Source organism: Perna viridis, chromosome 5 (genome assembly GCF_037379345.1).
Source record: "Perna viridis isolate PV_CMFRI_1.1 ecotype Kerala chromosome 5, ASM3737934v1, whole genome shotgun sequence".
Classification (NCBI taxonomy): domain Eukaryota; kingdom Metazoa; phylum Mollusca; class Bivalvia; order Mytilida; family Mytilidae; genus Perna; species Perna viridis.
Window position 1 is genome coordinate 44,844,556 of NC_142449.1, and position 23,280 is coordinate 44,867,835.

General features: G+C 32.2%; 1 protein-coding gene across 6 annotated transcripts; it reads left to right on the forward strand.

The window, feature by feature from the left end:
* The first annotated feature begins 1,197 nt into the window (after positions 1 to 1,197).
* LOC148617889 (uncharacterized) lies at positions 1,198 to 22,596 on the forward strand. 6 transcript variants are annotated; one of them, XM_088585523.1, is made up of 9 exons: positions 1,198 to 1,354; positions 4,037 to 4,561; positions 5,373 to 5,435; positions 7,507 to 7,550; positions 9,083 to 9,148; positions 10,907 to 11,185; positions 15,474 to 15,503; positions 15,534 to 15,665; positions 19,714 to 22,596. In XM_088585523.1, the coding sequence occupies exons 2-9, from the start codon at positions 4,062 to 4,064 to the stop codon at positions 19,740 to 19,742; spliced, it is 1,143 nt and encodes a 380-aa protein (XP_088441649.1). In that variant the 5' UTR covers positions 1,198 to 1,354; positions 4,037 to 4,061; the 3' UTR covers positions 19,743 to 22,596. The 6 variants fall into 6 exon arrangements, with proteins under 6 accessions (XP_088441649.1, XP_088441647.1, XP_088441651.1 ...); XM_088585521.1 differs by having other exon boundaries at positions 15,474 to 15,665; XM_088585525.1 differs by having other exon boundaries at positions 15,474 to 15,563.
* The last annotated feature ends 684 nt before the right edge of the window (positions 22,597 to 23,280 follow it).

Here is a 23,280-nt window from a genome sequence, read left to right on the forward strand (position 1 = left end):
TTGATTAGTTGAAAAATGTATAAGTTATAGTAAATTTAGTATCAGTGGTACACTGCATGACTTGCATGTCCAATGGTCGAAGGAAATAAGGCTCCTCTAAAATGTCCATTTTTTTTTAAATGCAATATTTTTGTGAATTTTTTACATTGTTTGCATCATATTTGATGCAATGAAGTTCAGTTTACTCAAGTTCCAGCTGCCAAAAAAGCCAAAAATTATACATGCGGCCATGGTCAATGCACTTTTAGACCATCTGCACATATGAAAACTCATTTTATGATGCTGACAATGACTCTTACCTACAGGCAACTAGATATTATCCTGGTTCCCAAGACTACGTTTCAAGTATTAGCTACTAGCAATACACTCTCATGAGGTCCCGGTAAGGGGTTATTTTCAATGTTCAAAATGGACTGGAAGTAAGTGGATGGAAAGCAGCTTCAGGTTAACAAATGTTCTGAATTCTTGAGACATGTGTCAGAAAATAACTGCTTTCAAGTGTTTACATTGATTTGAATGATAATTTGAATATTTTCAGCTATAAATGAATATGATGAAGGTGAAACCATCTAACGCTCCCGAAGAAACATTGATTAAAAACTTTTTTGTCAGCTCTGATTTGATATTTTATACTTATAACCTTCAAGTATGGCAAATTTTGTAATGATATATATGCGTCCTAAAACATTTTACTAATTGTCGTGGTCTGATTTGTCTATTGAGCGATATGTCCAGCATTCATAAGGAATTATTGGTTGTCATGGTCCGAAATGTCTTTCGGTCAAATTGTCCGGCACTGGTTAACATTATGGTTCTTATATTTGCGAAAAGTCTTCAAAGATATCTTTTGTTGCATTTACTTTCGCTCCATTCTGTTCATTTTGTATAGTTAAATTATGTTTTTATAACTATTTGATTCATTTTATCGAATAGATTTGTTTCGATTCTTTCTTTTATCGATTACTTTTGTTTTGCAATTTTTATGACCGGAGAATTATGGGTAATATTGTACAAGTATCTATCAATTAAACAATTAGATTAACCCCTACTATACAAACATTCAAGTTTTTATTCACAGAATAAACATGTATTCTTACCTGTCACAACACAAGCCAATTAAATACATGTATATCCAATGAGGGCGAAACGACCCTACAATAAGGGCGAAACGACCCTGCAATAAGGGCGAAACAACCCGGACGAACGGGATTTTGGGCGAAACAACGAGAGGGTGAAGGGGAAAAAGGGCGAAACGACCCGACGCCGATTTTAAGTAATTTTCGTAAACATCTGGACGCCATACTGATTACTGCAGACTATAAGGCCAACCCTATCCTGGAAAATCTATGATTCGGTTTGTATTTAATTATCGGAACTAGCAAATATTTTCCGAGACTGGTTTGGCTCTCAATCGCACATATACAAGTATAAGCAAATGAAGCTGCCATTATGCTGTTTTTCAGCTCCTAAAAATGCCGGTACAAACCGGATATTGATGCTTTTTCGGATCTCCTGTACTTGGCGATCGCAATACTCGTAAACCAGTTTTCTGAATGATGGACATGGCACATTTGATGGCCATTTGTTGTCAAGCAAGGAGTTAAATAAAGGTAATTTAGCTCTTACACAAGATTGATATCACAAAAGCAGGGGAAGCTACACCTATAAACACCCTTTTATTATTTATTTCACCTACAAGGCTACATCAGTATTATACATCAATTATATTTTGGGGAAAAAAATCGCAATACCGGAATATTTTTTATACCAGTATAGTGCACAATACTTGTACATGTATACCAGTATTGCGATCGCCAAGAACAGGAGATCCGTGGAAATATTTCTTGTATTTCATAAGAAAAAACTCTATTTTTTCAACATTTTGATATCACAAGCTTAAGTTATAATATAGAACATTACCTGTCAAGATATTTTTTAGTCATGATTATCATACATTGTGATATTTAATTTCAATAATGCAAATATCACATGCATGTCCCTGAAACTATATTAAAAGCCTAAATTCTTCTATGCTCAGTATTCTACACATACATGTAAGCAACATTCCCGTCTTTAATAAAAAAATAACATTGAAAGATTTTGAAAATTACGACTACTCACAGGGGGTGGGGTGGGTAACTCAACAGGTAAAAGGGTACTGGTGTGCAGCCCAGATAATTTTTATCCATCCCATTCTTATATTCTGACTGAAAAACTGACACCTATTCATTCATATGTAGTGTATTTATGTAACCAATTAATATATATGTATCGTTTTATTGTTATTAAAAGCACACTCATCAAAAATAGCCATAGCCATTCCGCAAAGAAAATAGGGTGAGTCCGCAAAGATCGGACAGAAAAGTAGTCTTGAACTATAAATAGCCATTTTCCCTACTTTCACTTTCGTTTGGCACTCACCAAACCATCCTTTTCAGTGGAATGTTTTTATGTTAGATTTTCTTTTAAAAAAGTTCTTCGTCTTACAGTGTGATGTTTGCTCTATTTTATAAGTCATTGTTCATATCTTTTGACAAAACATTAGTTTGTTGAGAGGCAAAAAGAAAATGCACTATATTTTTATAGCATCCATGTTTTGACGTACACCCGTTCAGGGATATGCAATACAATACTGGTACCATATATTCATGCACAGGGGCTTGGTGAGTATTTTTAGTAACATATATGCCTGCCAGGCAATGCATAGGGGCTTGTTGAGGCTTGGTGAGTATTCTTAGGTTTTTGAAGAGGTTCCCATTGCCTAGCGGGCATATATGTTACAAAAATTACTCACCAAGCGCCTGTGATTCATGCCAAAGGACTTGTAATGGAGTTAACGAAAATCGTCGGTCCTGCTTGTCCTGACAAGTAAAATTTGGGTAGGACCAGTACTTTAACCTCTTGTGCTGGTCCCCTGACTGACAGCTGTTAAAAAGATTTTGTGAATTCTGATTGCATGGGACCAGCAAATTTTCAGTGGGACTGTCAAAACATTTGCCTTTGTCAGTCGATGTCCAACAGCAGAAAAAAAAGTTTTTGCGAACTCTGTAAACTTCTTAAAATGTAGGGAAGATATTTTTAATGTATGATGTGAAGGAATGTTTTACTAAATAACCTGTTGGCTTATTAACTTTCCTTGGTCTTGGAACTCGCCAATCAAATCATGACGTTCACCAAATTGACGAGTGTTAACAAATGAGAACCCCCAAATTACACATCTACTTGAATTTGGCGAGCTGGCGAGCGTTGGTTTCCCACACTGGGGCTGCATGTTGAATTAGCTTGCTAATTAGAATTTTCCCGTACGACTTATTTCACAGAAATGACCCATAATTCCCTAGGTGCAAATGCTTCATCTGCCAAAAAATTACCTGTGTAATGGGTTTATTTGGGCTATTCCAAATAAAATAAAATAAAATAAAAGTTGGATAAATGAGATCAAAGAAAACATAATTAAAAACAAAGGATTCTTAATTACAGCTTGGTAGGTACATGTAAATCAGTTTCTTTATGTTGAAAATGCTTTAATATTCAACCTTCATTAAATTTTGCATTTAAAAATTTGGTCAAGGTTGACTTATCTGGTCACTTTTGATTGGCTCTCTATACATATTTTCAGCTGATTGATACTTCCCTTAAAAATTAATTTGTGTGATAACTAATTACAAATCTTATCAGCAATTGCATAATTATTTTCAGATTGGCTTCAGTCATGAATTTGTATATATATTATCAGTAATACTAATTGATGGGTTTCTCTGGCATTATAGGCTGCTAATGTTAATTTAATGTTGATCATGGCAGATGACATTTTAACACTGGCGCTGATTTTTTTACCATTGCAGCCGCCATATTAAATCAGCTTATGGAGAACCCTTATGCTTAAGTGTGTCAAAATCTAATAATGTGTCCACACTTGCCCCAACTGTTCAGTGTTCAACTGCTGTTGTATCATGCTGCCCTTCTCAAAGCTTTTTATTAACCCTTTATAGGATGAATGAACTTGGACAAGTTAATTTCTTTTTACACATTGCAGGTAGTAAGGAAGAACATTCTTAAAGATGGAAGAAGATATACCATTCAATGGTCAAGGAAAAAGTACATGCAGTTTTGAGGAAGGTTTCAAATCGTACATGTATGAAAAGGCAAGAGGTAAAGAGATGGTTGTAGACACGCTAATATCAGGAGATGATTTTATTAATGTATCTGGCACTATAAGTAAGGATAAGGCCCTTAAGCCCAAACTAAACAGAACAGAATCTACCAATCTTCCATTTAGATTAGAGCATTCAGGATCAAGAGAACTAAGTAACACCATAGAGACAAGAATTAACCCAAAGCGCACCCTTACACATCCTTCCTCTACACCAGAAAGTGCAAAGTTCCTTGAGCGGAGTAACACCAGTGAGTCCAGGCTAAACCAAGAGTGCACTTCTAGAGAGCTATGTAACACCAGTGAGTCAAGGCTAGACCAAAAAAGCACTTTTAGAGGACCAAGTTATACCAATGATGTTCATAGTGTGGCAAGTGATTTAAAAGAAGGTGCTGTTATTAGTCCCAGGTAAAGGTTAATATTATACAATGTAGTACTGTGAAAGTACTTCAATACATGGATACTAATTTTCGTGGATTAGGGAAGAAACATCGTGGATTCTTGAATTCGTTTGATTTGAAGTTTTCAGTACACACATCAAAGGAAATCTCTTTGATGGGAATGACGAAAATTGGTACCCCATGAACAATAGTATCTCCTTAGGAATGCAATTCTTACTCAGATAACCACACACTTTTCCTGCAATAAATATAAAATCTATACTCCCTGTTTAACATCGAACTGACAATTTAATTGAACCAGAGTCAATGGGCTTTTTTTAATAAGACCAAGTTGGATTATAGATCCACCAACCCATTTTTTGCCAAAAGTGAAATAATTTTAAAATGTCAAAATTGCATTATTTTTTTTACCCCGACTATATTTTTTCGTTATGTGAATAAAAAGTCTTATGTGTTCTGATTATTAATGTGCTAGCTAATAAAACACTTGTCTAAAACAGATTTTGATATTAGCATTACATTAACTTAGATTGCAAAAGGCAGATTTGTTTCAAATTAAATTAAGGTAAGGCCACTATTACAAGAATCTTTGTTTCCCCTTTGTCCTGGTCATGATTTTGAGACAGACCAGACAGGCAGGTGTTTTGGTTTTTTTTGTGATTTTTTTAGTGGTTTTGAAAGTGTGATGTTCTGACAGTACAAATAGAGACATATCCTGACTGGACACTGAAAGACATAAAATGCTACATCAGAAATATCAATGCAGCTTTCTATCTATCACTCCTATTCTAGAATTTTTTTTTAAATATTTATTACAGAGGGAGTGGCAAAAAATGTGGAAAGCCAAGAAGAAGGCTAGTCTATCAGAGTGACCTGACTTGGTATGTATCTACAAAATGGTAAAATTACAAGTAGAATGATTATCATTGAAGTTGTTTTGTTTGGGTGCTGTATAAATAGAGGAAATATATCCGCCAGAGAAATATTTTACCAATTGATTTTATATCCTGTATGTAGTCTTACTATAAGAAGTTACAGATTAAGTTTGACTTTGGTTACGGTTGAATGATTTTTACAGAAGTTACAGCCCTTGGACTTTGAAGTTTTCAGCACTTTTTTTTATGTGGGGGACATTGGAATGCTGTTCTTTTGATCTTTTAGTTGTATATAAGTTAATAAAAATTAGTTTTAATCCATTAATGCTAGTTCTTTAAGATAATATTGATTGAGTTCAACCATGTTTCACTCCCCTGTACATGATGCCCTTAGAATATACACGTACATGTATAATACGACAGAAGACGGACAACATTTATTTTCTAATTAATGTACTGATATTTTATTACTGATGAAAGGGCTAATCCGCATTTAGCAGACATGGCTTGGGAGTAGGGTTTTAAACAACAAGCAGCACAAACCCCTTCTATATTTATATTTAATGGCAAATATTCTAACAAAATACATGTGTAGTGTAGAAATGTAGAACCATTCTTTTTCTTTAACTAAAAACATACATATACATGGTTAACACAAGATAAAGCTACCTAACCTTGGGGTCTTTCATCATTGTTAACAATTTTTCAAAACTCTTCTCTGACACCACTTGTTCAATTAGAACCAGACTTGGTATGAATGTTCCTTGGGATATCCTGCATAGATTTGATATGGGGATTTTTGATCAGTCGAAAAAAAAAACATGGCAGCTGTTACCAAAAATAGAACATAGGGGTAAGACAGAAGTCTTTCTCATATATCTCCAAAACTTTTAGGTGTAGCCAAATTCTTTCAATTTCCTACTAAAGCATGCCGTGGATCAAAGTTGATGGATAACACTTTAAGAGTCATTGCCCTGGAAAGGCAAAAAATGACGTTTTAGTAGTTGGCAGCCAATAACTTGGAAACAATAAAAGATAGAAATAAACGTTCAATTGATGAAATGACCCTCAAGTCCTACCAAAGTCTTCTTGACTCAAAATTGTCAAAACAACTCCTGTTAGAGTTATTATCCTTGAAAGGCAAACAATTGAACAAGTTGAGTGATTCCGGCTCCTTGTTTTTGATATTTTGTTTAAACGCCTTTTTAGAGCCTCTTGATCTTTATTTTGTATTTTTTCTACCTCCTCCGACCCAAAATTTGCAGAGCTGGTGTACGTAAACAACTGATTAAAAAAACATCCTGACATTTTTTACTGAATAACTAGTTAACAAGATCAGTTTTATAAACCAAAGTTTTGAAAGTAATATAAATGTATATGAAAATCAGCAAACAAATGTATTCCCTGTATCTACTGGTGTTAAATAATTACAGATTTCCTTGTTTTGATCCCATTTTAAAAAAAAATATATTTCCTACTAAATAATGTTTTTATCAAATCTGGTAATATCATTATTTGCATCACATATTTGCAAATGTAGATTGTGCAGTTGGTTAAACATCAGTTAATATAAAGACAATTTTTACTTTCTAGTGACTGAATGTGCACTTTCCCACTGAACCTCAAACAAAGAACAGAAATATCTCCTTTCTAATCATTTTGTTATTTTCTCCTACTTCTATGTGAAAGAGATCTTGGCTCAATTAATTTTTATTGATTGGTTTTTGTCATTTACATGTATTTAGCTACAACCAATTTTGAGTTGTTGATTGAGTGTAAGGATCAACAACTCCATATGAGAAATTGTAGCTTTACTTAATATGTCAACGATAATCAATAATTATTATATCATGTTTAGTATTACACTGAATCTTTGTTCCAACCTCTGACTAAGATAAAGATTAGAGAGTGGTCTTACTTGTATATGGCGTTGTTTAGCTGTTCAGTTTATAGTCTTTATAATGTATGTACAGTTGTTTCACAATTTTCTGCTTGATCTACTTTTTAGAATTTAAAAATTGTTCAGGAGGAAAAGATGTGACAATTTACCCAAAGTTTCTTTTGTCTTCTTTTTCAGCATAGGAAAAAGAAGAACCAGTGGGATCAGGATTTTCCAAAAAAGTAAGAAATATACCATGCATGATGTTTTTTAGTTTTACAGGAAGAGAGGGATACAAATGTATATACATGTACAGTGCAATTTCCTTTCCATCTTCCTGTTTATGACAAAATTTTACTTTCTGGTGCTAATCAGTCACTTGTATACAGTCTTGACATGTACTTAAATTACTTACCAGTACACAAATAGGTATGCTATACTGCCACAAAATTTTGCAGTTGTATTATGGCCCTGCATCTTGTGTCACTATTCTGAGACACTTTCCTTGGTTTTTATGTGATAACTTGAATAATGGTTGGTTGATCATGATTAAGTTTTGTAACAATTAAGGTTCCATATAACAGAAGGCAAGTTCAAGTTGAGTTTTGGGATTATGAATTGAACTGTGTATATTAAACATTTTTATGCCCTATTTTTATCACTAGACAGGACATAATATAGTATACCATAGTCCATCTATCTGTCTTACACACTTCACACAATAACTAAAGAATGTTTCACGAGTTTTCATGAAACTTTCAGCATTGTTTTGATTTTTATAAATTTTTTAGATTTTTGGTCGAATTTCATGTAATTTTCACCTATTTCACATGAGGCCTGTTTGATGACTATGGGTACAGTACTTCTGTTTCACAAAAATCTGCCTTTTCTGTTTTGACCCATTTATGTTTTGGAGTCATGGGACTTATTGATACAAATATGGGGTGAATTTCAGTTTCTGGACTAGAACACAAAAAATAATAACAGCTTAGTCAATGAAGCTATTGTTTATTTATATTAATGTTAGCTCCTTTTAATTTTATGAATTACCAAGTCTTGGTGTAAAATTCTGTTGGATATTGAAAGAATTTCTGCTGTCTGTTCAGGTGAAAGTGATGGTAGCATTTTATTCGTTTAAAGAAGTATTTTTTCACTATCTAATATCTAAAGTATGGATATCAGTTCATACATGTACATGTACTGTGAGCGTATTAATTTTCATGTGTACTAATTTTCGCTATTTTAGCGGTTGCCTCAAGAAAATGATCAATAGTACCCGCAAAATTTTATTCACATTACAAAGTTCTTTGACTAATATAATCATGGTTTCCACAGTTTTTAATAGAAAAATCGTTTTGTGTAAGGTTGTAACAATCAGTGCAGTCAAGTATATAAGAATATATATTGTACTCATGTTAGATTAAAATGGCCATAGGAAACTATGTATGTGAACTTGTCAATTTGTTGATGTCATATTTTAAAGGCCATCATTAATTTATTGAAATATTTGCAGTAAAATAAGTAATTAAAAGAGGAATCACACAGTGCCGAGACTTGTTGAAAAACGTCATTTTCTTCAACCTTGAAAACCACGAAAATTAATACCACCAAACATGTTGACTTCTCAGAAGCAGCGAAAATTAATACCCCCAAACATGTTGACTTTACAGGAACTATGAAAATTAGCTGCCGCAAAAATTAATACATTTACAGTATTTACTTACGTATTTAGATGTCATCATGAAAAAAATATGATTTTTCCTTTTTTTTACAGGAAGACTTCTGTTTAGTTTTTTTTTGATGTTGATCTTTCCTTTAACTGTTGCAGCATCAGATCGTGGTAAGTATTCTTAGAATTACACGTAACACCTGTACTAATGCAATCTCTTTTTAGACTAATGATATGTTCTATTTAAGGAACAGTTCATTTAACAGGTTCAAAATGTATACTCAAATGAATCAGAAGTTACATTTGTTTTTTTATGGTTTGATTTAAATATGTTTCACTGTAGAAGTAATTGTAGATTGTAGTGACGAGGTATTATGTAAAGTCCTCTGAAACGTTGCATCTCTGTCTGTCTCATGAGGGTTTACAGAAATTAACTTGAGAGAGGATCAATCAACCTGTGTCTTATCTGTTAGTCTTCCTACATCACTGAATGAAATTGAATGAAACTTTCCCAGGATCTCTATTACATGTAACCATTGTGCACCTCCAATTTTAGATTTTGCCCTGAACCAATTTGGGGGTTCCTTATAGCAAAACATGGACTTAGTAATTTGTGACTATGGGGACAAGGGACACCCTCTTCTTATATATTACTCCTCCTATACCACTGAATAAAATTTATATGGAGGTTAAATGAGTAATCAAGGGAACCAAGGCTCCAGTGGAAATCAGAAGAATGCAATCCAGCGACTAATACCAGACATGGAAAACAGACATACACAACAAAGAACATAAAGCAACCAAAACAATACATATAAAGTAATAAAAGGTGCGCTATTGTCATCAAATAAGGGAGTGTGGGTATCAAGTTAGGTAGCATTACTTAAAGTTTTTCTATTTTAAACTAAGCTAAGTGTTGTAATACATGTATATTAAAGATATGTAGAAGACTTTTTATACAACCTCAAGAAACTTGCGATTGCATGTTGGTATGGGGCTGTCCTTGTCGTCATCCATAGACAATTGTTTTTTTTGCGATAAATTTAATATAAGTTGATTGATCTTTTTAAAATATTTCTATAAGATTTTTGGAAGTAATGATTTGAACTTTCCTTGGGGCCAGAAACATGCATTTTCCTTATGTCCAGACTATACATGTAACTTGATTATTATAGAATGAATCCCTCTGAGATTGTATTACAAGGTGCAATACCAACAAGAAAGGACTGGGATTGATTGTAGGGTTTAAGACTTAAATTCTGTAGGAATAAAGGGCAAAAAAGGGGCCTGAAACAAGCATTTTCCTTATGTCTGTATAATGTAAAAGTGAAATGATCCCATATAAACTTTATTACAAGGTACCATACCATAAAAGGAAGACTGGGATTGATTTTTTGGGATTGTGACTTGAGCCAATTAAGCAATAAGGGGCCACAAAAGGACCAGAAAAAAAGCATTTTTTTTCTTATTTCTGGAAGAAAACTTTAGTGAAAAAAGATTGAATTGCTTCAAAATTGAGCCATAAGGTGCCATATCCCCACAGAAAGTTTGGGGTTGATTTTGCAGGTTTTGACTGGAACCATTTAGGAATACTAGTAATGGCCAAAACTAGAACTCCTTTATTCATCACTAAATGTGGCTGTTAAAAAAAAATTGTAGATCCAATTATGTTTTAAATTTGCTTACTGTATATATATACTTTGCCTACAGTAAACTAATAGCATGCTGAACTTAACCATTTTCAGTACATATTTAGAAAAAATATGCTACATTTTGTATCATAAGAACTTGTACTTGATATGTGTATGCAACTCTGGCAACTTGTGCTAAAATTACCAAGTAAAGCATTTTATTAGTACTCAATAAGATTAACTAAGTATTTTTGCCCAAACTTGTTCTTAGAATCTTTGATCCTTTTTATATTTTTAGGGTATATTGATGGGATATATTCTCAAAATGATTTAGTGTTAGAGTGTCATCCTTTTAACAAGACTGATTGTGAAGGAAACCCTAAATGGGAAGTTGTTGGGATCGGTACTGTTTTGTTGAACAGAGTTTCCACATCTGACCAATATGAGGCTGTGGAAATAAATGGAACTTACTTATTTGCCATTAAAATTGTCAATGTCACAACAGAAATCCTTGAGAGAAGTTTTATATGTTCATGCATCAACAAAATAGCTGAAGCACGTCCAATTGATATTGATAGTATGTATATAGGTAGTTTTATTGACTTTTAGATATACTTTACTAGTTTTGTTTTTTTACCGTATTTTGGTGTGTATTATGCGCACATTTTTACACAGAAATTATTTCCAGAACATGGGGGTAGGTATTATATATCAATACATAAGAATATGCCACAAAATTATAGATTTTGTTACGCGAAAAGACATTGCATAATGTATTCAAACAAACCGGAAGTGAAATGTAACTGAAAGAAATTTTATCTAATCATCAAATACATCTTTAAGTTTTAAATTTGTAGTAATATTTTCTTCAAATCATGTTCAAATGACTTAATAACATGTTTCAAACAAAGGTTTTACGATATTTCCTTCTTCTAAAGCATGGTTAGAAGTTAATATGAAACAACTGAAAACCTAAAAGTAACTAATTCCTATTTGTCAAACCCTCCTTATCAAATGCTTTTACAGCTGAAAATGACTATTCTAACACTTATTTTGTTTGTTTTTTTTACAATTTTCTTTCATAAAAGTATGTTTATAAATGAAAAATTGTGAAATTTGAGTTACAACCAAAAACCGGAAATGTTATTTCCTGACTTTCGATTTTTTTGTATAAGCCATTTCATACATCCTCTGTCAAATTTATGATGCTTTGAAATTAAAATTATCCAATTTATGTAGCTACTGATGTTTACATGATGTTTTTGTCTGCATAGAAGTTTCTTTCCTTCACATTTTCGTAGGAAATACTGCATCAAGGTAAATAAATTGACCAATCAACTGCAAAATATCGATTTGTTTTGTCTTACAAAATTTTACTGCAACCTTAGTCTAAAAAACATTTTTTTCACACGTTCAGACTTTCAAAATTGCACTGCGCACAATACATTAAATGCCTACTATACACACCAAAATATGGTATTCCCCCGCAACAAACTGTTAGGGGGGAGCATATTAATTTACCCCTGTCCATCTGTACGTCCGTCCGTCCATCGGGATTACACATGATCATGGCTTGTCAGGCTTTCTCCTCGTACAGTTATTGAACTACATCTAAAATATTTTACAGGATAATTTTTACACATGATGAAGGTGTGCAGGCCAAAGGATTTTGATTTTCGTGAAATATTACGGAAATTTGTGAAAGCTTACTTATTTTCATAAAAAAAACAGGCTATATGGCTTGTCCGGCTGTCTCCTCATACAGATTTTGAACTACATCTAAAGTATTTTTTGCAGAATGTTTCTACACATAATGATGGTGTGCAAGGTCATAGGATCTTGATTGTCATGAAATATTATGGAACTGGGTGATAGTTAGTCCTTGTTATTTTTGTCAGAAATACAAATGTATATCCCAAGCAACGAAGTTAGGGATTTGTTTTGGCGGTATTAACATTTTTTATGTGTCCATTAATATGTCCATCGGTCCCCTTTTTCTCGTCACAACTAGTCTGACACTACCAAACAGAATTTCATGACACTATGTGGCCAGGATACAATATGTAGATATGCATATATTTAGGAATTTCTGATCCTCAAATTGAGCCCCAGACCATGAGTAACACAAGTCTTGGAAGAATTTTTGAATCTGCAAACCATGTCTTCATACAAAATTAAACTTGTTCCTAATTTGGCAAATCTAGCAAGCGAGGGCATCATTAGTGTCTTACAGACACATTTGAAATACTAAAAAAAATCATTACTAAGGCCAACATTTTTTTTATAATCTGTTTTATGGGACCGCCGACCCTATTTTAGCCAAAAATAAAATAAAAATAAAAGTATGTGGATGTCGTTTTATTTTTCTAAATTCCACAGACTTGGAATATTTGTGAGGAAATGCCATGCTAAAAATAAAAGAAAATAGATCGTAAGTTTTAATTGGATGAGCAAAAAAGAATCGACCAATCAGCAATCGTTTTAGTAAGCCCTCGAAAGCTATCGGCATTTATCATTAGTTAATGAAAAACACTGAAGGTCTTTGGCCGACCACAATAACAATGCGTTCGAGGGTCGGCTTACGATTATTTACGACTCGTTATTATTAATTGAAATTAATTGGAATGATTGATGAGATTGTCGATGAGAAAGCTGCGGTTGTCATAACAAAGGTGTCCTGCCATGGTCCCACGAACATTTTTATTATGCAAACAGCTTCACGACAACACAAGGATTAATATATTTAACTCCATGAATATGAAATAAATGCTTATTTACCAAACAACATTCTCACACACTGCCTAACTCTTGAGCGGGCAATATTAGCTTTGAAGTTATGTCTAAATCTGAACATATCTTGTAATACAGTAAAAACGTTCTACACATAAATTATTTACATTTTAAAAAGCAATTATCAGTGGTCCAACATTCCACCTCCGCAATTGATACTGATGTAACTACTTTAATACCAATTGTAAATTCAAAATAATCATCTTATCTAGAAAAAACTCCCTCTAACGACCAAGAGATAAGATTAACCTCTACGGATAAATTAAAGGAATCACATTTATATACTGTACTGGGTAAACAACTTGCCTATAATTACCATTTTATCTGGCTTGGACAGCTGATGGTTACTGGTCATTATCATAAATGTACATGTCATTATTTTAATCAACACAGATCTTTTTAAATTTAACAATCAAATTACATAAACCAAAGATTGATGGACAACACTTCACATCTCAGATGCATATTTTTATCATGACCATTTCACCTACAATAAAACCATTATCAAAACACATTATATCAATAAGATAATAACCATAACTGATTAGTCACGATAGGATCAAATGTGGCATGGATTCTGATGTTTTCACTTAGGCAAAAATATATTGTCAGAGGGGTCAAAATGTTCACATATGACTTCAAAACAATTATTTTGGAAATGTAGCCAAAAACTTCGAAAGGATACAAATGTATCTACATATCAAAAACATCTTGATGCATCTTCTTTTCAAAGTTAAAATTTGTATGTATTCTCTGTTTCGTAGTGAATACAGTATCAGTCAGTCTTAATAATTGTAGAAGTGAAATATATATTAAAATTGGGTATCAAAAGCTTTTACTTTTCACACAAAAAAATAAAATAAAAACGAAAAACAGTTACTTTCATTTTTTATTTTTTCCATCGACTCACCTAGATTTTGACTTTTATTTTTATTTTTATTTGCTCCCCTTGACCCAATTTTTTGGAAAAAAATCCCATAAAACAGATTATAAAAAAAGTTGGCCTAACAAATGAGACGGGGGCTCCTGTGATAAACAGGGCTTCTAGTTTTTTACTTGTCTGTTTCTATGGAATTCTTGTTGGAAGTGGTCTGTACCAGATACTGCATAATGCAATTCTGAAGCCAAAATGTGTGTAAAAGTAAATATTTTAAGTATAAGTGTTTGTAAGAATCAGGCATAATTGGAAAAATCAGAACCAACTGATCTAACAATGTAATATCACTCAAGGATACTATCTCTATTTGAAAAGACCATTATTTGATCTCTACACCACTTGCTTTGCACAGAAATTTTTCAATAGAATCTTAGAAAAATTATGTTCTTGACAGAGTTATCTGCTCTTGAAATGATCATTCTCAGAGCATCTATTGATGTAAGCTCCCTTATGATTTTTATAAATTTCAGATTTTTCGTTTCTGTGTTATGATTTTTTTCCTTAAAAAAGGGGTGATTTTCAAGTTTTTTGGACAATAACTCAAAAACTTTTTCACCAACATTTATGAAACTATGGTGAATTGTTCATATTTATTGACATAAATTCCATTTTGATTTTTTATAAATTTGAGATTTTTCGTTTCTATGTTATGAATTTTTATACTTAAAAAAAGGGAGATTTTCAAGTTTTCACATAATTACTCAAAAACACTTTCACTAACTTTTATGAAACATTGGTAAATTGTTCATATTTATTGAAGTAAGCTCCCTATGTTTTTTTATATATGTCAAGTTTTATGTTTCCATGTTATGAAGTTTTACTCTTTAAAAAAGACCAGAAATGGCCAAGGTCTTAGTAAACTTACCCCCCCCCCCCCTTTCTCTCATTTATAATATGCATAGCTCTGGACTGCTTTATAAACATAGAATTGAAAAAATGAAATATACACATACATGGAAATCACACAAGTGAAACATCTGTATTATTTCTGCCCGATACTTAAATCATATTGAATGTACATTGTAGTATTTACTTAGATGAGGAGAATTGTGTGGTACGCTTTCCAAAATTTTGATACCTAAATAAAACCGTCACTCAATTTTCATGTTATAAAAATAGACATTTGTTTTGAACCTAGTCCAGAACGCCAGCACTGAAGAATACACAGGTACTTTGAACAGCACTGAAGAATACACAGGTACTTTGAACAGCACTGAAGAATACACAGGTACTTCGAACAGCATTGAAGTACTGATAATTACATCTAGTATTGGAGGAGTAGGAGTAGTAGTAGTAGTTGTGGTATACCTGTATATGAGATGTTATATGCGTAAGTGACAGACATTCACATAATCTTAAAATACAGAGCATTTAACCATTACAACTTAAAAATTAAGAAAATCTGTTTTCTAGCTCACCTAGCTTAAAAGGCCATATGAGCTTTTTGTCATCACTCGGCGTCTGTTGTACATCCTTAACTTTTCTTTAAAAATCTTCTCCTCTGGACACCACTGAGCAGAATTTGATCAATCTTACTGAAAATCATCCTTGAAACTGCTGAATATATTTGGATGAAATTTAAAATGATTATTCCTTAGGGTATACTGCACAAAAGGATTGTTTGGATTTTTGATCTATCGAAAAACATGGTCACCATTTCTGAAAATAGAACATAGTGGTCAGACATCAGTTTTTCTCATATTTTCATTGGTGAAAATCTGTTGACCCATGTCGGAATTATTTCCCTTTTGGAAGTTCGTTGCTGTTATTATTTCAATATTCATCTCCTTATTAAACTACTATGCAAAATTCAGTAAAAGTTGGTTTGTAGTTTTTGGGTATCCTGCACAAAATAATTGTATTTTTGATCCTTGAAAAAAAAATGCCAGCCATTAACAAAAAAAAAGCAGAGGGGTCAGACAGCAGTTTTTTAATATATTTCTCCAATACTGTTAGGTAATCAAAATTCTGATAAGGGTTAAAGTGACGAGCATGACAAGATCTATCTGTGGTCAAATTTTGGTTAAAATCTTTTGACTCATGTTGGAGTTACTTGTTTGGACATTTTTTGCTGTTTTTGAGGTTATTACTTTCAATAATCTCCGAAACTACTATACAGAATTCAATGAATGTTCGTATGGTTGTTTTTTTAGGGTATCCTGCATTAAATGGTTGTTTATATTTTTGATTCATGAAAAAAACATGCCTGCAGTTACTAAAAGATAGGGATATCTTATAAGATAAACATGATAATTAAGTTGACAGATAGTAATGACATTTTTTTTAGGCGGCCATTTCCAAAATGGCTTTCATTTTGCGAGTTTTCTCCAATTGCTCGGATTCCTATGATTTTTGATTTCATGTGGACACATTGCGCTCTTGATTGAATGTTGATGATGAAAGTTTGTTTTGGATACCCATTTTCCCACTAATTAAATTCAGTTAACAATATTTGGTGTATTTAGTAAACATGGTATCCCTAATTGAATGGTAATGATGAAGATGTTTTTAGCCACGATTTAACTTCATTTTATGTTCTTTTTCAGCAAATGTATACTGGGTTTAATGCCCCCTCAGACCTGGTGGAATAACGGGGCATAGGGGGACTTCTGCACAAATTTTTGTCCAGAGGTTCTAAAACACTTTGAAGGCATTTCATCGTGCCTTAGGTACTCAGTTGGAACTTACAGCATTTATCAATATATGCTCTTTTGGGTTTTGATCCTTTAGTATCAAAATACCTTATGTCACCAGTTTATGCTATGAAGTTCATTACTGTTTCTGAACTCTACACAAAAATATAGTCCAAATGTAATTCCTTTTATATCGTTCAATTCATCTTTTTTAACCTTTAAATATGTTTCTGGCAAATTTTCAGCTCAATAATATTTGATTATTTCTGCAAATAACATTAATAAGTAGTCTTCAAATGAACTGAAGATTTGAGGGACTCCTTTTTGGCCTTAAAAGATGTTCAGTTATAAATTTACCTTTTGAGTGTAAAGTTCTTGCAATAATATGTCAAGAAGCATTTAATTTGCTAAGCATGTTCCATTTAACACAATTACTGGTAATGATAAGTCAAGATCTTCATCCTACCATTAATATTTTAGGATTAATTTACAGGAAGTTTAACCAAATAAAATTGGTGGGAAAATTCAAATTGATAAAAGTGTCTTGTTTTGAAAATCTTAAATTGATCAAGGAAATTATTTTCTTTTGCAGAAATTTGTTTTATTTAGCATATAATTACAGTTTAAGATAATACTCTGTTGAAATAGTTTTGAATGTGATTGCAAATTAACTTTTTGACAGATTTTAAAAAATTAGAAAAGGTTAAATGGCACAAAAATTGTAAATGTGTGTAGATACTGTTTAATTATTGATTACATTTTATACTTCATAAATCAGTAGTATTCATTGATGTTCTGTTTTTAATAATATTGAAAATGCAAATGTATGATTATAGTTTTATTTTACATTTTGTAATCTTTGAAATTTTGTTCACACTACAATATTCACAAGAATCAAAAACCTCCATTGCTTACAGCACTTTGGTTCAGCAATTTTTTTGTCAAACATGATAACAAAGCATGATATCTTCACTTACTTCGTGAATAGGGCATGGTTTTCCAGGTGAGTGATTGAGGCTCTTTGAGGGCCTCTTTTTTTTTAGAAAACGAAAGCAGATTGATGATTGATGTAAATTGTTAAAATTTATTTTTGGTTCAAATTTCAGAAAATTCTTATCTACTCTTGGAGTTAGGGTGTTATTTTGTCCATTTTCGCAGTTTTTTCCTGTTGTTAACAAAATAATAGCAGATTGATGAAATAATGTAAATTGTAAAAAAAATATCAGGCATGTTAAGATCTATGATTGGTGCAAATTTAGGAAAAATCTGTTGATTGCATTTTTTAATGATTTTTGCACTTTTAGCATGTTATTCAGTTAACATTTGTAAAATGACGATTAATGTTAATAGCAAAACTGTTCCGTATCATGACAGGTATCATCTGTGCAAATTTGGTCAAAAGTGATTAATCATTTTTAATTTTTTCATGTTTTCAACTTTTTAAAGCTATTTAACCAAGTGAGCGATTCAAGCTCTTGAGAGCTTTTTGTTTGTATTTACTATATGATTCACGAAAATATAAAGAAAACACATAAAGAAGTAAACTGCAGGCAAGATAGAGTGCTTATGATGAAACGGCGTAATGACCCCTTGAACTTGAAAATAATTTGAGCCCTGTTTTATGGATTAAAGCACTGAAAACATGCAAAATTGTTTACTTTATCAAAATTTTGATGCCATATTATTCACAACTTTCCCTTCACATAAATTTTTTGTTTGCTTTTGACCAAAAAAAAATACTTCCTTACTTGAACAATTTTTATTTTTTTATAAAGCAACCTGAGAACATAGAAATTTGTTTGTATGGCCTTACATACATTACAAAGAAATACAACTAAATGCAATATGGCTTCTACAATTGATAGGAACTTTCACTTCTTTCAATAAATGGCGTATATTAACTGAACCAGATAAGTTTAATGTTAAAAGTAAAAGTCCTTCTAAACAAATATAAATACTTTGAAATAGCTTCTTTGAAGTTAGCAGTTTCAATCTGTGATGTAATGTATAATAAATGTAATGCAGTAATTTGCAAGTAATGTATAGTATAATGTATTACATCATCAAATATGAATCATGGTAATGGTAATGCACACAATTATAAAATAATAGTAATGTAACACATTACATTGTTGTTCAATTGACCCCAAGTCTGTGCAAAATATATGCAATAACCTTCATTTTTTAAATCATTCAGAAACATTTTTCTCGTGTATTTGGTGATTTTTCATGCCGTGGGTGAATCTTTTAATTTCGTTGAAGTCACTGAGATGAGGCACTTTACATTATTGATTGTTAAGATAAAATCTAGCAATCATCTCAATAATATTATGAAAATTACATTGGCCCTTTTTACTTTTAGCATGATAAAAGTGCAGTGTGTGTGTGCGGCACTGAATATTTTTTTAATTCTTTAAATATAGAAAGTTAAGTTTAAAAGTATATGTAATGAACTGAGTTGAAAAACTTTGTCAACCCAAACTTTTTCGTAATACTGTAGATAAGGGTGGAGAGTCTGGAACTATAGATAATTCATTTTTTTGTGTTTAAATGTCTGTTTCTGTCTCCTATTATCAATTAATTTTGAAGTATAATTGAAGCAGGCTCATTATGAAAATGTTGTAAAAGATTGTCATGTTGTGATGTGCATATTACGTATATTTGTTTTAATATTAATGACTATGCGTTTGTAGAAAAAAGATAAAATTACAAAAAGAATTATAAGTGAAATGTTTTTTCATACAGGTAACAGAAGGGAATACGTTCTTGCTTAAACTGATGATAGAATGTCTGAAAATAAAGTAGAAAAAGAAGGCAGAGGACAACAAACTGTGGAAACTATTACTGGAGGAACAAAACAGATCCATACAGATGTGTGAATAATACAGAAATACCAGTCATCATATCTGGTGTTGTACATCTACATCTTTCAGAAATTTGATATAAATAAAAAAATACACAAAATCCATGTTAAGATGTTTGCTGGTCATTTTGGACAGTATGAATATTCTTTGCTCAGTGTCCCCGACTTTTCTTTTTTTGCTCAGTGTCCCCCACTTTTCTTAATTTCATTTAACACACATTAAGACGCTATTTGAGAAGTTTTACTTCATCCGTGTTATTTTTTCAGGGTTTTTCATAAATAATACCTATTAAGACAAAACATGAAAGTTCTAGTTATATAGAAATTTCCTTTCAGTCATAGAAATGCAAGATAAGTTTAATATACACATTGACATTATGGAATATAATAGCATTGTGTCTGCCTTAAATAAGGCAAGAAGAAAATTTAAATCTGATGATATTGTTGTATCATATCCTTTTGTTCCATCTTTTTGTACACTAATTTATGAGAGTACAAAGGGAAGTCAAGTTATATATTTGGTTCTTGTAAAAAATGATTTGACTAATTTTAAAGAATTAGAATGGAAAGATTATTTTAAGTTGCCATTTTTGATCACAAAAATACTAAACTACAGTGGTTACAATATCGTATTAACCATTAATCTTAACTACCAATAAATTCTTAAATAAAATTGGAGTTGTAGATAATCCAAATTGTACCTTCTGTGATGAAGAACCGGAAACAATAGAACATTTATTATGGAATTGTAATGTAGTTCAAATTTGTTACAAGACGTGGATACATGGTTACTGTCAAATGATATAAGCATACCCAGTATCAAATAAAAATATCTTTTTGTTACGAGGTATTACCTCTTAACAAAAAGATATTTTTATTTGGTAACATTATATGCAGAGTTAATAGTGTATATAATCTGGTACTACTGAAGATTAAACAATACATATATAATGCTAGGGGTTTTAAGAAACAACTTTTATTGCAAGTAGTAAAAACAATTATAAAGGACTTGTATAATACAGAGAAGTCAATTTCCATAAGATATAAAAAAAAAAACAAGATCAGATTTATAAGAAATGGGAAGGTTTCACTGTTCACTGTTATCATGTAAATATGTATTAGTATAACACAGCTAGATAGAACTCAGTAATCTTGATGTACATGTAGGACAATACCCCTCCACTTCTTAACTTTTCAGTTTCATTATTTTTTTATTTTTTTTTATTTTTTTTCAAACCTTATTTTCTTTCAATTATATATGTTGGTCAGCACTCTTGGTAACGCTGAAAATTATTTTAAAGTACACACATGTATGTATATTGTTACCGAGATCTACCATGATGGTTGTTATATATTGCAACATTGTAAACCATTTCTTTTTTTTCTTTTTTTGCGGGGGGGGGGGGGGGTTTTTATTATGAAATTGTGCATATCAAATCAGCTAGAATATATTTGTTTGTATATCATAATAGAAATATTGTACATTCCTGTTACTATGTCTGCATATAACATGTTATCATGTGCTGATTAAAATTCAATAAGTCTTTTTATATAGACAAACACAGACATGATGGTTTGACACTTGTTAGTCCCACGTTTGATGAGTCATTACAGGCATGTTCCATTAACTGCAAATCCATCTGCTTTTGTAATTCATGCATTAGCTACAGTCATTGGCAAACATATTCGATCACTTTATCCTGCAGTTAATGGTATCTTTGATAATTCTATCAGTATTCTAAACTAAACTTTTTCTACTAGAAATTCAAAGAGGACAAAAAATCTTTTCACATTCTACATTAACCTACCACAGACTGACTCTGACAACCAAACCTACGAGTCGCATACAGACAGCATGCTTTATGCAGACCCTGAGACTGATGACGCCATTGACCTACCACAGACTGACAATACAAGTTCAGACGTTCAGCTTGACGAGAGAGACATCATCTTGCACCCATTTTCAAATCCGACTCAAAATTTTCTCCCTTTTAGTAAGTTGATGGACTTTGACACGATATTTCAGGCTGTTACAGAGACATCACATGGTGACAACTTGCTTGTAGTACCTGACGTCTGGAAGGAGAACGTTTTAACAGTGAGTCAGTGAACCACAAAATCAAAAATTTGGGAGAGTGGAAAGTTTCAAAACTGCCGAAACTTATCACAAAACTTCTGAAATTCATGAAATTCAGGTTTTAGAAATTAGGGGTGCTCTCACGGGAGGGGGGATTTCGAAATTACAGAGAGGGCTAAGCACATTAGGGTACCTCATGATATTTGGATTGCTATGATGGACATTAAAACACAACAAAATTTATTCAAAATTTACACATTTTAGGGCAAAGTCTGACGGACGTTTCACTGTCTCAGTTACAGCCAAATTGACCAAAAAGCCGATCAGCTAAAATGCATACGATGGGCTAAGACAACGACAATTGCCAAGCGATTAAGGTTGGTTTGATATGTACTGTTTTTTTTTAATGCACTTATATTTAATGTAGTTTTGTATATCATTTTGTGCTATGAATGTTAAAGGACTTATGTTAGTGCTGTATATATTATTTGCTTACAGTGTGAATGTGGTTATAACCATACATGTGTACGGACTCACGGTAAAATACATGTATTGTATTGTATATCATTTTAGTGCTTATAAATAATATAGGACTTGTATTAGATTTATCTGCATTAATAGCTTGTATTCTGGATAGTGTTTTTATATGCTTATGTGTATTCTTAAATGCTTTCTGTATGTCTCATGATTTATTGTGTTTTCCTTTCTTAGCCAAAGACCAAGTGAGCTTATGCCATCACTTGACATCCGTTGTCATTATCATGAACAAATTTTCAAAAATCTTCTCCTCTGAAACTATTAGACCGACTAGTTATGAACTTGGCATGATTATTCCTTAGGGTGTTTTTCATAATGACAGTTGAGATTTTTTATGCATGAAAAAACATGGCTGCCTTTACTAAAAATAGAACATAGGGGTCAGAAGCCAGTTTTTTGTAAATAAATCAAAAACTGTTGCCTTTAGCAAATTCTGGCATGGGGAGTAATATTGTGCAGCATCATGAGACGGACTTATGCTGAAATTTTCAAAACAATTCGTCAACAGATGTAGGAGTTGCGGCCCCTGAAACAGTTTTTTTTTTTTGCTTTTTTCGCATGTGCAACATCGAAAATTTTCTTCTCAAAATCCATTGCACAGAATTTAATGAAAGTTGGCATATATGTTCCTTCGGGTATCCCACAGAAAATGACCATTTAGAGAGTTATAATTCAAAATATCATAAAACTTTTCCAAGCCCCATCCCGTCAAATCAATATCAAATATTCGGCACTTTAACTATAATTGTTAAAGAAATTTCAATCAATAACAATTGCTACACGCGAAAGTCTTGGGCAAGGCAATTGGCACGGGACATCGTTTTGCATGCATTCT